This window comes from Rhinolophus sinicus, chromosome 2 (assembly GCF_057876585.1).
Source record: "Rhinolophus sinicus isolate RSI-liver-muscle chromosome 2, RSI-T2T, whole genome shotgun sequence".
NCBI lineage: Eukaryota > Metazoa > Chordata > Mammalia > Chiroptera > Rhinolophidae > Rhinolophus > Rhinolophus sinicus.
This window is the reverse complement of record NC_142502.1, coordinates 49,203-63,250: the sequence shown is the minus strand read 5'-3', so window position 1 is coordinate 63,250 and position 14,048 is coordinate 49,203. Positions and strand designations below refer to the sequence as shown.

Here is a 14,048-nt window from a genome sequence, read left to right as displayed (position 1 = left end):
TTCCGTGTCGCACAGATACCCGGCTCCTGGAGGTCCGCTCTGCAGCCTGGCCTGTGGGTAGCGGAGCGCCCCGTATTCCGTGGAAGCTTACAGAGATGTAAAGGCTTTCTTGCCTAAGAAAACATTCAAATTCACTCCTGATGGACAAAAACTTTTAAATCTGAGCATACAAAAAATTTGGCAAAACTGTGGAGCAACGGAAAGTCGAATCCTCCATTGGAGTGTAAACTGGTACAGCCATATCTGGAAAAGGGACTGGCATCGCCTGGCACAGCAGATGTACACACCTTAGGCCCCCGCAGTTCAACTCCGAGATATGCGCTCTACCCAGAAGACCCGTGCATCAACGTTCATATAGCATTGTGCTTAATAGCCCCAAGCTGGAAATGAGCCAAAGGTCCATAAACAGCAGAATGGATAACCCCAACTGAAGGATGTCACAGCAAGGAAAATTAACCGATGTTAGCTGACTATGAGTCTTATAACGTTGAGCAAAAGAATACACACTGCATCACTTAGGAGTACACAGTGAGTAGGAGGGGCCTGCTTGGCTGAGGTGTGGGACTGGGGTTCTGGTGCTGGCAATAGTCGCTTTCTTGATTTGATTTATAACCATCCTGTACATGCGTTTATTCACTTCCTCATATGAAAATTCTATTTTACAATGTTTAAAATGTTATTTTTTAAGAAGCAATCAAGCAATTGGCTAATACATGATGGACTAGTGATATATACATGGAAGTCTGGAACCAGAAAAGATTTTTGAAAGTACTTGTTTAATTAAAACTCTCCCCATATTTTACTGCAAACAAACAAAAAGGATAGAAAAAGGACTTTCTTTGATGGTTATTGACAGAGAAGCATTGTATTTATTCAGGTACTGTCCTGGATACAAAACAATCTATATAACATTCCCCATCCTTAAGGGGCTCACAACCTCACTGGGTATATAAAATACAAAGGAAGCAAAACAATAAGCAGTATGAAGGGGTTCAGAACAAGTCTCCCCAGAATGTGCCACTTTGGCATGGGAATTATTTTGAGCCGAAGACAATGGGGGATCCAAAAGACTCAGGAAAAACTTTTTACCTCCCCTTTAACTGCCTAAAAGAATGTAGCTAGATGGCTTGGTCCAGTAAGAGAGCGATCACCAGAGATAACTGCGAAGAGTATGAGCCAGGTGTGGTGGGCTGGGGGAGCTCGGCAGGGCCTGTTTGTTCAATGTCCTCTCTATGTCCTGTTGTCTCTTTCATGGCGTGGCAAACATTTGTTTACCAAACCTTTGCTCTACCCATCTTCCTCAGAGTTCTCTTCCTTCCCTTTGAAACCGCAGATCCCTATCCCCTTGTCCTTAGCTCAGGATGGCACATAAGCCTCAAATGACTGACTGCCAGGGATCCTCTTATTGTCCCACAATAGTACATAATAAAATTTGTTCATCTCCTGTTAGTCTGTTTTATGTCAATGTAATGAATAGAACAGCCAAAAGAACCTATAGTGTAGAGGAAAAATTCTCCTCCCCTATAGGTACAATATATGATTATGTCTAAATGAACTACAGAAACAGAGATGAAGGTACTCTGGGATCTAAACAAGCATCGGGAAGCAAATAAACAACTATGGACAGTCTCATTGTGACAAATGTGAAAAAAGAGCATAAGATGGTAGTAGCAGATGTAAAATATACTTGACTCTGTAAGCCAGGCTGTCTGTTTTTGTTTTTCTTATCTTTTGATATGTTTGAGAATAGGAAGCATGCACTGACTGAGTGCTCATCATGTGCCAGGAACGGTTCATGCTTTTCCTTTTTCCATCTCTCAACGTCCATTGATGGAAACGTCTGCTATTAGTCCATTCTGCAGACCAAGAAACTGAGGCAGAGAGCCAGGTAACTTGACAAAGTTCACACAGAGAGTTGGCTCAGAAAGTCCACATTTAAAAATCTGTATCTCGCTCTTTTGCACGTAGACGGTGGGCCGGAAGGTGCGTGTTCCCACACCGCTGTGGCGGTTTTGTTTTCTTTTCCCGAATAAACCCTCTTTTTGATGAACTATCTAAAAAATAATAAAAATAAAAATAAAAATCTGTATCTCGCTCCTTCCAGCAACGACCAATCAGAAAACGCTCCGGCCTGACGCCCTCACCCCGGAAGTCCTGAAGAGCTCCGCCCCGCCTCTCAATACCCTTCAACCGATCATCCCAGGAAACACAGGAAGTGACAGTGCCCACACTTCCCATGGCCGCCGCTCCAGCGTGGGCACCTCGCTGAAGCCAAGGGCGGGACTGGCGGAAGTGACAGTATAAACGCGCGCCAGCCGTTCAGTAGGGTCGGGAGGGTGGCCGAGGCGGGTGCTGGGGCCGCCTACGGCTTAACTCCGTTTTCGCGGGCGGGTAGTGTTCTCTGCAGTGACTCCAGGTAACAGCCCTTTAGCCTTTTATCTTTTCTGAGGGTTGTGCAGAGCGACCACTGCAGCGAGGCCCCGGGGCGATGGCGGTGGGAGACGCAGGTGGGCGCGCAGGCCGCGCGGGAACGTGCCTCCCGCCCGGGCCAAAGCCACTCGGCCTGTACCGGCCGCCCACCCGCCGATTCGCCCGCTGCCCTCTGCTGTAGTTCGTAAGCGGCTTTCGGCCGTAGGAGCGTGGGGTGCAGGGCGCGGGGGGAACCCGGACTGCACGGTGCCGCGCACCAAGCCCCGGAGTCCTCCTGTCCTGCCGTCGTTTCTCCTGACGTGGGAGGCTAAGGACTACATCCTCTTCGTCTGTGTATTTGCAGCACTTCTGTTGTAACAACAGGATTAGTGTCAAAAGCGTGTAACCGTTCGTATATCTCTGACATTTTCTGAGGCAGTTTTCATGCTTATGATGGTCTGTCAGTAATGAGTATGTAGTCCTTGGGGTCCTTTGTCCTCTGAAAGTGGTTATCAGATTCTTTCATTTATTCCCGAAATAGCTGAGTGCTTGCTTTGCAACTGCACATGCTTTAAGTGACTGTGGGTTTTTGACTTTCCACATGTAACTAGGACCTGTAAGTCTGTGTGAGAACGTCTGATCAAGTATTAATGTTTAAACTGAAATCTGATGATAATAGCACACATTTATCCTGTGCTTCTGTATGATAACTAGATGCTGTTTGTGACATGTTAATCAGTTAATCCTATTTGATTCAGTCAGTTTTCACAACAACCCTGAGCAAGTCAGGGGTCCATGTGAACTAAACTGATCAAAAGGTCTTTCAGCAGCCACGTGGTTCTTTTGTCTAACACTAACTTCAGATGTTTAGCCAGTAAAGAGTAATTTCAGGAAAGCCAGACATAAGCACACTTTGTATTTATGTGTTCTAAAGAGGTAGTTATTGCATGCGTAACAACATGGTCTTTTATTTATTTTTATGTCTGTACTTCTTAGTGTTTTATTAAAGTAGCAGCTCAATAACCAATAGACTAAAGTGTATTGGACTTAAATTAGGTATTTATTGAACTTAACGCCCAAACTTTGAGGATATAAAATTGATTGGAATACTTTAAAACCTGAACTTAGCCTAATAGAGTTGTGTAAACGGTGGGTAATAAATCTTTCTACTCAGATAAGACAGTTCGCTTAGGAATTGGCATTTTTCCCCCCAGAAGTTTTCAGTGCCGAATCACGACACCTTAAATTGTAACATTATAAGAGTGTTTAAACAGTAGCAAAACAGGTTTTATTTCTGTTGGCGACTTGGCATGCAGTCACAGTTAACATGGAAAGAATAAGATTTCAACGTTATTGGTAAAAGGAAGTGTATTCCAAAATAGCTTGTGTTTTGGGTGGTGTGGGGGGTTGTGTAACCATGAAACTGGTTTATAAGATTGTATAATGTACCTGTATTCTTACATTAAACTTCATTCTGTCCTCAAAGCAGCATCAGTGTTCCCTGCTGTGCCTGAAGATAGAGAGTTGAACTTGCTGAGAAGAGTGTGCTAGGGATGCTCTAGGAAAAGCCTGAACGCTGAGGCGAGCTCCAGGCCCAGGTGTTGATTTGCCAAAAAGAAAGCAGTCATCATGGATCAGAACAGCAGCCTGCCACCATATGCTCAGGGCCTGGCCTCCCCTCAGGTAACACAGCGGTAGGGGGTGCAGTCCAGCTGTTGGCGTTGTCAGAGAGAATATGGAAGGGAAGGAAATGTAGCAGTCTGTTTTGGAAAATGGATGTATAAAGTTACCACGTGACCTAGCAATCCCACCGCTAAGCATTCACCCCAGAGAAATGAAAACACAGTATACACAAAGCCTGCACACAGATGTTTACAGCACCTTTATTCATAATAGCCCCAGCACGGAAACACCCCTAATGTCAGCAACTGGAGAATGATCGTCACTGTTATTGCTAACATGTCAGTGTTTTCTATGTGCCTGTTATCGTGTTGGATGCCTTCAGTGGATGTCTCTAGGGTAACCATAAAATTTATCATCCAAACTGAGATAGATCCTCTTTGAGAGTGAGACGGGGAATCACCGAAGCGGTATGTTAGGATAAGAGTTTAAACAAGATGCGTGCTCACTCCAGTTCTCTCCCTTAGTCTTTCTAATGACCTTCACATGTTACTATCCCCTAGAATGCACGAATAGCTAAGCAGCTTGTTCAGGTTCTCACACGTGGTAAGTAGCAAGCGTGGATGGCACAGCCAGGTCCAGTTCTGAGCCCTAAGCCGTTACCTGCTGTGTCGTGTAAAGAAAGGGGGTGTATAAAGAGCAGGTTCCTGTCGCCATGCTCAGGGACCTGTCACACTGGAAGATGCCCGTCCTTCCCCAGGTGCTCCCTGCACACAACGCCCAGCTGCTGGCCTGACCCATTTCCTCCCGCATTTGACAGGGCGCCATGACCCCGGGAATCCCCATCTTCAGCCCCATGATGCCGTACGGCACGGGGCTGACCCCACAGCCGATCCAGAACCCCAGCAGCCTGTCTGTCCTGGAGGAACAGCAGCGGCAGCAGCAGCAGCAGCAGCAGCAGCAGCAACAGCAGCAGCAGCAGCAGCAGCAGCAGCAGCAGCAGGCGGTGGTGACAACGGTGACAGCGGTGACAGCCGCAGCACAGCAGGTGGCGGCCCAGCAAGCAACTCAGGGTGCCTCGGGCCCCACCCCGCAGCTTTTCCACTCACAGACTCTCACGACCGCACCATTGCCGGGCACCACGCCCCTGTACCCCTCGCCCATGACCCCCATGACCCCCATCACGCCCGCCACACCCGCCTCCGAGAGCTCTGGGATCGTGCCCCAGCTACAGTGAGTATCTGAGCATCCTGCCTGGAGGGCCCCAGGGCTGGTTGTCTTGGGGTGTTGCTCTGCCGGTGTTGTGGCCAGAGCTGTCTCCCCTCAGAGCTGGTTGGTGCCCCAGGGAAGCCCTGGAAACAGCTGTGGAAGTTGGGCAGCTTGTCTGTGTACTTGGCGAGCAGAAGCAGCGCGCCCTTCCTTTTGCAGACGTTCCTGCAGCTGACTGGCTCCTCGAGCCTCTGTCGTCTCCTTCCCTTGTGGTGGTGTCTTAGGTCTCTGGGAAGATTCACTCTCATTGTCATGGAATTCGTGGAGTTGAGTGGCCTTGTTTGTCCTTACTGCTTATTGGGACAGCCGTGTCTAAATATTTGAAGAGCTGAGGATGGGTGTTTGTGGCCTGAATGGGTCTTTCTGCCTAAAGGACGTGGGTCAGGATGGGGTGCACTGTATTCATACGGGTGGCACGTTCGTTACTCAGCCGTCCAGAGGAGGCAGCTTGCTAGTGGAGCCCAGGGTATTATGCCAAGTGCCGTGAGCCGGTCACAAGACACACACTGTGAGCCCAGTCTTGGGAGGTGCTTAGTGAAGCTCCGAGACAGGAAGTGGAAGGGTGGGTGCCAGGCTGGCGGGGGGAGCACAGGGTTATTGCCTTGTGGGACAGCTTCCGCTTCCCAGGGACGATGGTGGTGACAGCTGCACAACAGTGTGAGTCCGGAATGCCTCTCTGGTCTGTGCCCTGAAAGATGGTTAGATGATGAATTGTAGGCTATTTGTGTTTGAACAATTGTTTAGAAAGAGAATACATTACTAGTTGTGTGACTGAGTTTGTGACAGAGGCACCAGAACTTGCTGGGTTCAGTTCATGAGGGGACAGTGTAGCAGGCAGGCGTGCATATGAAATCGCTCAGCGGGAAGTAGGTGGTGGAGAGAGATGAGCACGTGCAGTGGGTTGCCGCCCGAAGTGGCCTCACACATGTACACTGAACAAGGCAGCCGTCTTCTTTTTACCACACTAGGAGCCACTTCTGACAAGAAGTGTTGCATTTTGCTAGTACAAGAAAGGACCAGAAGCAGCAATGAGCTAGACCCAGCTGGAGATGTGTACACAGGACATGGCCATCGGGTCCACATACAATGGTTTATGGGCAGTTTGTTCTGTTCAAAGGACATTGCCCATTTCAAGTCTATACTTGCAAAACCAGGAAACTACAAAATTAAAATTTGGGTTTGCTTTATTGAATTTTTATTAAAATTTGTAATAAAGTTCTTTTCCACTATATATTTTCTTTTGTTAAGTTATTCATGAACTGATACAAGAATACTCAAGAGGGAGCCTATTGGGCCTAGATTAATAAATGGTTATGTCTGGTTTTCTTGATTGACTGTTAATCATAAGAAAAAAGCAGGTGTTTTTTCCTTTGTCAAAGATACTGAATTCTTGTTTTTCCAAAAGATACTTATTTTGAGAGGACCGAGGAAGTCATGCCTGCCTCTTTCCTTCATAAGTAGTGGTTTTAGGAATAGGGGTTATGGTGACGGTAGCTCAGAGCTCGTGGATGAGCTGTGTCAGTGTAAGTGAAAGGCTGAGGCTCTGGAGAGAGGCAGGCTTGAACCCTGACACTAGTCCTCGGAGGCCTTGTGTGTCCTGAGCAAGCCAAGCCTGTGTAAGCCTCAGTTTCTTCATCTGAAGATAGTTATTACTGCATGGTGCACCATCAGTACTAAGTAACAATTCATGTGAAATGCTCTCACACCATGGTATGTGGTACTTGTAAAACATTTAATAAATGTCAGTGATTTATTAAAATTTCTAATTAAGAAATTAAGTTAAAACTAAACTAATGAAATTAAATTAGTTTTGTTGAAAGGATCAGATTTTAGATAATCATCTAATACCTCATCCTGTAAAAGGTAAATAAATAAATCATGTTTTCTTTTCAAATTTCTTGCAGAAATATTGTATCCACCGTGAATCTTGGTTGTAAACTTGACCTAAAGACCATTGCACTTCGTGCCCGAAATGCTGAATATAATCCCAAGGTCAGAGCAATTGTAATGTATTGTAGACTGTAATAATACAGGAGTTTACTTCTACAGGTCCCTAGATGAAAAAGTCTGCGTCATGTTATGCATTAATGCTGTTTGTAGAGCTGATTGGAAATAGGAGGGCACTCCACTACTTCCTGGTATGGTTGTAATCTGATTTACTAGTTCCCTCAAGAAGTAGAAAAGGCTTATCAAATAGAAAAGTTATAGTTACAGAAGCTGGTCTTGAGAAGCAGCAAGTTCAAGGTAGAAACGGAGGTACTGGTGTGTATTAAGGTGTAATTAGCTAAAGAATACAGTTTTGCAAATGTTACTTGTTGAAATGTATGAAAGAGCACACAGGTCCAGGGGCCGCTCACTCAGCTGTCACAGGGTGTTGGTTCTGCCACCCTAGCATGCAAGACCTAGTGTGCCACACGCAGAGACAAGGGTGTCTTGTGCAGGGACACGTGGCAGATGCTTTGACAACTGTATGCCCTGGGTCCTTTAGTAGTCGGGATGTTCTTTGTCATGGTTTGGTTCTCCTAAGAGAAATCAGCAGTCTGGCAAGACCTCGTTAACGATTGTGTCTGACTTTCAGCGGTTTGCTGCTGTGATCATGAGAATACGAGAGCCCCGGACCACTGCCCTGATATTCAGCTCTGGGAAAATGGTGTGCACAGGGGCCAAGAGGTAGGTGGGGGGCCCTTGTGCTGGCCTTGGCTAGTGTTCTGTGCAGTAGGCCAGTTCTTCCATAAGACGTGGTTGCTCCCTTGTTAACATGGTTGGGTCTGATCACTTCAGACAGCAGTCATTTCGTCTTCTTCAGCTTAGGCATGAGTGTCAGACGTACGTTATCATTGCTTATTCCCACACAGTTCAGTTATATTTTATGTGTATTTGATAAAATGTAATATCAACATTATTAGGAAGGATCCCTTTAAGAGAAAGACTTTATAACACAGTCACCCCCCCAGTGGAAAACAAATGGGTTGAGTCACAGAATTTCAGAGGGGATGGTGAGTGTGGCAGACCGCACTGGACGAGCAGTGTGACAGCACAGTGTGTGGTTGCCGGTGCCTGCCAGCCTCGTGGCAGCACGTAGAGAACGCACCTTTCCCGTCACATGCTGTTGCCGTGCTCCGCCTGTTTGGAGTGAGCCTGTCTGAAGGTTAGCGTTTCGGGCCTTGGCGTCTAACACTGTCTGACAGCCCCCATACTTGGCAGGAGGCACACGTGGGGGGAGGGCTAGTAACATCAGCTTCATAAAGCTTTTACAAAGGGAAGTAGATTGAACTTTTCAAAGTAAAGATGATTAAAATGCACTCGGAGGTGTTAACGTAGAGGGGCAGTCGATGCTTGTGCTTAGTATGACCTTTGAACTTGTCCTTCAATGACGGGAAAGACATGGCTGTGTCCATCCCAACTCTGGTCTCGATTTTCAGCAGGCAAGACGTGGGCCTGTCCCTGGCTTCCACGTGACTCTTCATGTAGGAGTCTGTCCGCTGCTGTCCTCTGGACGGAACACCAGCGACTGGCTTGTCAGCGGATGCTGGGTGTGGGTTTCCTCCCCAGTCTGTAGCCTCTTTGTGCAGAGCATTTCCCGCAGACAGAATAGTGCCTGTCTAGTTCGGTAATTACTTTATCCAGATAAGAAACCATAAATAAGTTTACTTTCCTGTAAAAAAGCACTGCCTGTGGGCTTACATTTTGTCACTCCTGACTTCGCCCTTGAGTTCCTTGTTTATGATGGTTTTATCACTTTCACCCATTTTAGCGAAGCTCTGCTTCGCTAAGTCACAGCTTCACCTAACAAATAGTCACGCGAATGGGCAGGAGACTTAGTGTGTACGTTCTTCAAGTCTGAATCTCGTCAATATTTTCCTGCCAAAAGGAAGCCCATTCATGTTGGTCTTGGCAGGCATCTGTGGGCTAAAGTACAGTGACAGTGACAGTGATGGTGACAGGTCTGTGACACACTGGGCTGTCAATAGTCTGGTCATGGAAAAGGTGCTCATTGGGGCAGGCCTTTGTTTTCTGCCTTTATAATGAAATGGTTCGTATCTGCTGGTCTTTTATCCCCTTGGGTGGGGGTGGGGGGGTTGGTGACCAGTTACACTTTTTTTAAACACCTTTCCCAATTTGGACTTTTTATAAGTTATTCCTCTAAACAACTATTTTGGCTGTGTGGGTATAAGTCTCTCCCATTCCCTCCCGTTCCCTCTCCCCAGTGAAGAGCAGTCCCGACTAGCAGCCAGGAAGTACGCCCGAGTCGTGCAGAAGCTGGGCTTCCCAGCCAAGTTCTTGGACTTCAAGATTCAGAACATGGTGGGGAGCTGCGATGTGAAGTTCCCAATCCGGCTGGAGGGCCTGGTGCTGACCCACCAGCAGTTCAGCAGGTGAGTCTCGCATGTGCTGGTGCGTAACACGCTTTGGCCGCCTGTGTGTCCTGCGGGGCCTCCTGCCTGCTGGCAAGCAGTTGCGGCCCCTCTCACCACCTCTACCTTCCACCCCACCTGCTGACATGAAAGCGCCCCTCACCAGGTGTCACTGACTCCCCTCGGGCATATTTCATTGTTTTAAGTACGATTTAAGTGCAGGAATTAAATCCACAGCCTCGTGTGTCAGCTTTTTCCTCAGCTGTGTGACCTTCTAGTCTGCATTGTCGGCTCTCCCAGCCAAGCGTAAGGCTGAGTGACGGGACTGTCCTTTCCGCCCATGCGCCGTGACTTCCCAGCAAGGACTTGCAAGGTCCTGGCCACCTCTGTAGCCTCCCTCTCACAGCACCCTCGGGCACCAGGCCCTACACACCTGGGAAACGCAGTCGCGTATCTGCCCAAGCGTCTTCCTGAAAACCTGTCCTACATTTTCCACTAGGTGAAACACTCCCCTGCTGACTGCTTCCAGTATCAGCTAACACAGCAGGGTTACTGGGATTCCAACTAGGCATGATGGTAGTGTATGCAGTCAGGAAGCCCTGTTGTCCAGCCAGTGTCTGCTCTGTCACTTTAGTTAACTTGCCTGGCCAGTGCTCACACAGCTAGATTATTCCAATTTAAAGAGATGAGACAGGAATGGAAAAAGACAAATTGTTATTGTCCGAGCTTAGAAATCAATGATACAGGCAGACTGGTCCAGAGTGACACCTGATGAGGGTCAGAGACCACAGAACATTAAGGTAAAGCTGTTGTTCTCATGTCAGAAAATCCAGATTCATCACAAATGGAATTATTTGCCTTCTAGTGCTGGTTGGTCAGAAGTTGGCCTCGCTGGCCTTTAGTCCTCTGTCCTTTGCTGTGACTCAAAGAACTGGGCTTTCTCCTGATCGGGTGGCTGTTTAGTCAGTGTTTTCCCTTGTATGGGTCCTCATTTTGTTTAACAGTATGGACTTTTAATTTACAAATTGTTTTTGTCCTTTTACTTCTAGTTATGAGCCAGAGCTATTTCCTGGTTTAATCTACAGAATGATCAAGCCCAGAATTGTTCTCCTTATTTTTGTTTCTGGAAAAGTTGTATTAACAGGTAAGTTACAATAGACAGGGTGTGGTATCTGAACCTTTGAATGTCATTTTCTCAATGCTAAAAAGTAATGTCACCGAGTTGGGACATTTCGCTAGCAACTGGGAAAGATGCTTCTGCCGCCCTTTTCTTTTCTTCCTACCCTAACACCGATGGGAAATGCACCCATGGGAGGAACCGGAGCAGGTTCCTGCTGGTCCTTCTGCCAAAGCATGACCTATCGGGGGTGGGACAAGGGAGCACCGCACTGGATAAGAGGGCGTTTTCAGTTGGAAGTTGTCCTCTGAAGCGTTGGCTTTCACCAGCAATGTCATTTTGAGACCACAGAGGAGCGCTGTTAGGATCTTGGCTGGAGGCAGCAATTGGGACAGTGAGATGCAGCCACTCAGGGCTGCCCTGCCTGGGACAGCAGGCCAGCTGCAGAGAGGAAGGCTGGCGTCACCTGGGGCACTGCTTTTGTAATTCCAACAGCCATTTTAAGAAAATACTGCTTTAAGAACAAAAGTGGGATTGTGACAAGGGGTTCCATTGCTAAGGTATTAGTGCCTACGTCTGTCAGTCTAGCTTGGCACAGAGACTACGTCTGGTCAGTCTAGCTGTGATTTTGTTTTAAAGTCACGATTTCACCTCTTAGTATGTTAAGAAATACCATTTCCGACTCTCATCTCCACTCCGCGTGTCTTCGTAGGTGCTAAAGTCAGAGCAGAAATTTACGAAGCATTTGAGAACATCTACCCTATCCTAAAGGGCTTCAGGAAGACGACGTAGTGGCTGTGTGCGCCTGCCTTCCCCCACCTGCTGGTTTTTTAAAAATAAATAAGTTTGGGGACATTGAAGTGGTGCTGGTGGGGATGGCCCCGCTGGGCTGTGGGTGACAGCCTGCGTGTGCCCGTGGGCACGTCGGGAGGGGCGCACTTCTCCACAGAGACCCAGCCATGCCCCTGTCTAGGCGGTGCTGCCCATTATTTATATTTAGATTTTAAACACTTACTGCTGTTGACAAGTTGGCTTAAGGGACGAAACTTTAGTGTTAGAGCCACCTTTACAATTGACTGGACTTTTAATTTTGTTTGATTTCTTCCCCTTAAACCAGTTTTTATATTTCTACCAGAGCAGTAAAAATCTTTTTTAAAAGTGTTTTCTAGTTTGTAACTCCTAGGGTTATTTTTGTGCCAGACACATTCCACCTTTCAGTATTGCAGGACAGAACAGGTGTGTTCATGAGAACGAACAGCTGTAAATATTTTCTTTCTTCACAGTGCTCTGTACAATAAATGCTGTTTATAAAGTGTTAGGTTGATGTTATAAATGGTGCCCTGTAAGGTCCATGTGGTCATACTGTTAAAAAGTTGTATTTTAGATATAATGCCTGAAACCATTTCAGTGTGTGTTTGCTTGCTTGCTGTTTCAATCAACATTTCATTGTACGTTGCACTGAAAGTAGATGAACTGCCTGAAAATGTAAGGCTGCTCATGAAAGAGGTACTTATTGCCCTCCATATATCGAACACCTCCTCCTTCCCAGATAACACTGCCTGTAGTTCTCACTCTGACCCTGCAACCACCACCCAGAACCTTGCCGGCCATCCCAGAAGCCCCCCGTTTTGGCTCCCATCCAGCCACGAGCCCCATGACCCCCTACAAATAGGCATTACCCTAATAGAGGTTAGTCTTCCATTTAAAAAAAAAGAAGATATGTTTTCCTATCTGTTTTATTCCTGAAGTTTCCTCTCCATCTCTTTTCCTTAACATTTCAGGCTTTTTGGCTGGTGGTTTCCTAGCCTGTGTTTTGCTGTTTGCACACTCACGGTGCAGTTCAGTTTGGGCCTTGTTCTGTTTCCTGTGAATGGGCTGCTGCATCCAGAGCCTTGATCCCTTTGTAAAGACTACAAGTGGCGTGTTCTTTTGTTAGTAATCAAGTGTTTGGTTGTTTCTCCTCTCTTTGATCCATTAATTTGTTAGTGGGTTGCAAATGGTGAAATTCTAATAGTTTCATTTTTTTTCATATGTTCCTTGAATACTTTTTTAAAGTGATGCACTTCATACACCAGGATAAATGCTTGCGTTTTTCCCTTTGAAAATTTTCAAGGTAAAATACTTCATGAATTCACAGATATACCCAACTCAAATTCAGAACCACAGGGGTTTTATTTGATCGATTCTTTATTACTTATTACCTGTTACACTGAGAATTCTTAATTTTTAAAAACACATGGGATGATGACTTAAAATACCCGGTAGGTAGTTATTTATCCCACACGAACACACTCAGTCTTACAAAAACAAGGCCAGCATCAATAATAATGTCGAAAGCATTGAAACGTATTTGTTATGGTGCTTTCTGAGTTGTCAAAGCGTGTGGAGACCAGGACTCTGATCTGTCAGGAGACAGGTTCAGGGTGTGCTGTCTATAGTGGGGCTGAGTGGTCAGGACAGGCCGTCTGGGCCTAGCAGGGATCTTGGGTGATGGGCAGGAACCCTTCCTGGGATGAAGTAATCCTGAAGCCAAAGGACACATCTCTCGTGTGTTCAGTAGGGTTCAAAGCTGGGTCCCGCAGTGTCTTCTGCTGCAGAACAAGCCTGTCTGCATTAAGACCCAGAGGATGGCAGGTGCGGGGGGTGGAGAGCAAGAGGGGGAAGCACGTGCTCCCAAATCATCCTAGTCCCTATTTAGTCTTACGCCAGCTCCACATCTGTATAAACTCCTTTCCATTTAAATTTCAGTTGTGTCATTTGCAACTAAGGGTCCTGACTCATAGAAAAGTTAGGATCAACTGATGAGGAGAAATTTAGCAGCCTGCTGAGAATACAAAAAGCATTCTTGGCCGAAGTTACATGATTTCAGGTGTTACAGTGAAGTCTTTAATCCATTTTCAGTTAACTTTTGAGTGGTGTAAGAAATGGGTCCAGTTGCAATTTTTTTTTTTCACATGTGAAGATCCAATTTTCTCAGCACCACTTATTGAAAAAACTCATCTCCACTGAGTATTCTTGGCTCCCTTGTCACCTATTAGTTGACCGTATAGACGTGGGTTTATTTCTGTGCTCAGTTCAGTTCCATTGGTTTATTTGTCTGTTTTTAGGCCAGTACTAGTGTTTTGATGACTTTATAATATAGCTTGAAATCAGGAAGTGTGGTACCTCCTGCTTTGTTTTTCTTTCTCAGGTTTTCTTTGGCTATTCTGGGTCTTTTGTGGTTTCATATACATTTTAAGAGTTTTTTTCTCCTGTGAAAAATGCCACTGGACTCTTGA

At 46.3% G+C, this 14,048-nt stretch overlaps 1 protein-coding gene across 2 annotated transcripts; it reads left to right on the top strand.

The window, feature by feature from the left end:
- The first annotated feature begins 21 nt into the window (after positions 1-21).
- Positions 22-12,172, top strand: TBP (TATA-box binding protein). 2 transcript variants are annotated; one of them, XM_019712652.3, is made up of 9 exons: positions 22-528; positions 2,105-2,416; positions 3,899-4,092; positions 4,850-5,262; positions 7,203-7,290; positions 7,877-7,968; positions 9,507-9,674; positions 10,703-10,797; positions 11,483-12,172. In XM_019712652.3, the coding sequence occupies exons 3-9, from the start codon at positions 4,039-4,041 to the stop codon at positions 11,560-11,562; spliced, it is 990 nt and encodes a 329-aa protein (XP_019568211.2). In that variant the 5' UTR covers positions 22-528; positions 2,105-2,416; positions 3,899-4,038; the 3' UTR covers positions 11,563-12,172. The 2 variants fall into 2 exon arrangements, with proteins under 2 accessions (XP_019568211.2, XP_019568210.2); XM_019712651.3 differs by lacking the exon at positions 22-528 and having other exon boundaries at positions 2,278-2,416; positions 3,896-4,092.
- The last annotated feature ends 1,876 nt before the right edge of the window (positions 12,173-14,048 follow it).

Bases quoted from the DNA above. Each gene is read 5' to 3' on its own strand.
- TBP (XM_019712652.3), top strand. From the start codon at position 4,039: ATGGATCAGAACAGCAGCCTGCCACCATATGCTCAGGGCCTGGCCTCC. The intron at 5,263-7,202 runs GTGAGTATCTGA...AATTTCTTGCAG, and splicing joins GGGATCGTGCCCCAGCTACA to AAATATTGTATCCACCGTGA. The intron at 9,675-10,702 runs GTGAGTCTCGCA...TTTTACTTCTAG, and splicing joins ACCCACCAGCAGTTCAGCAG to TTATGAGCCAGAGCTATTTC.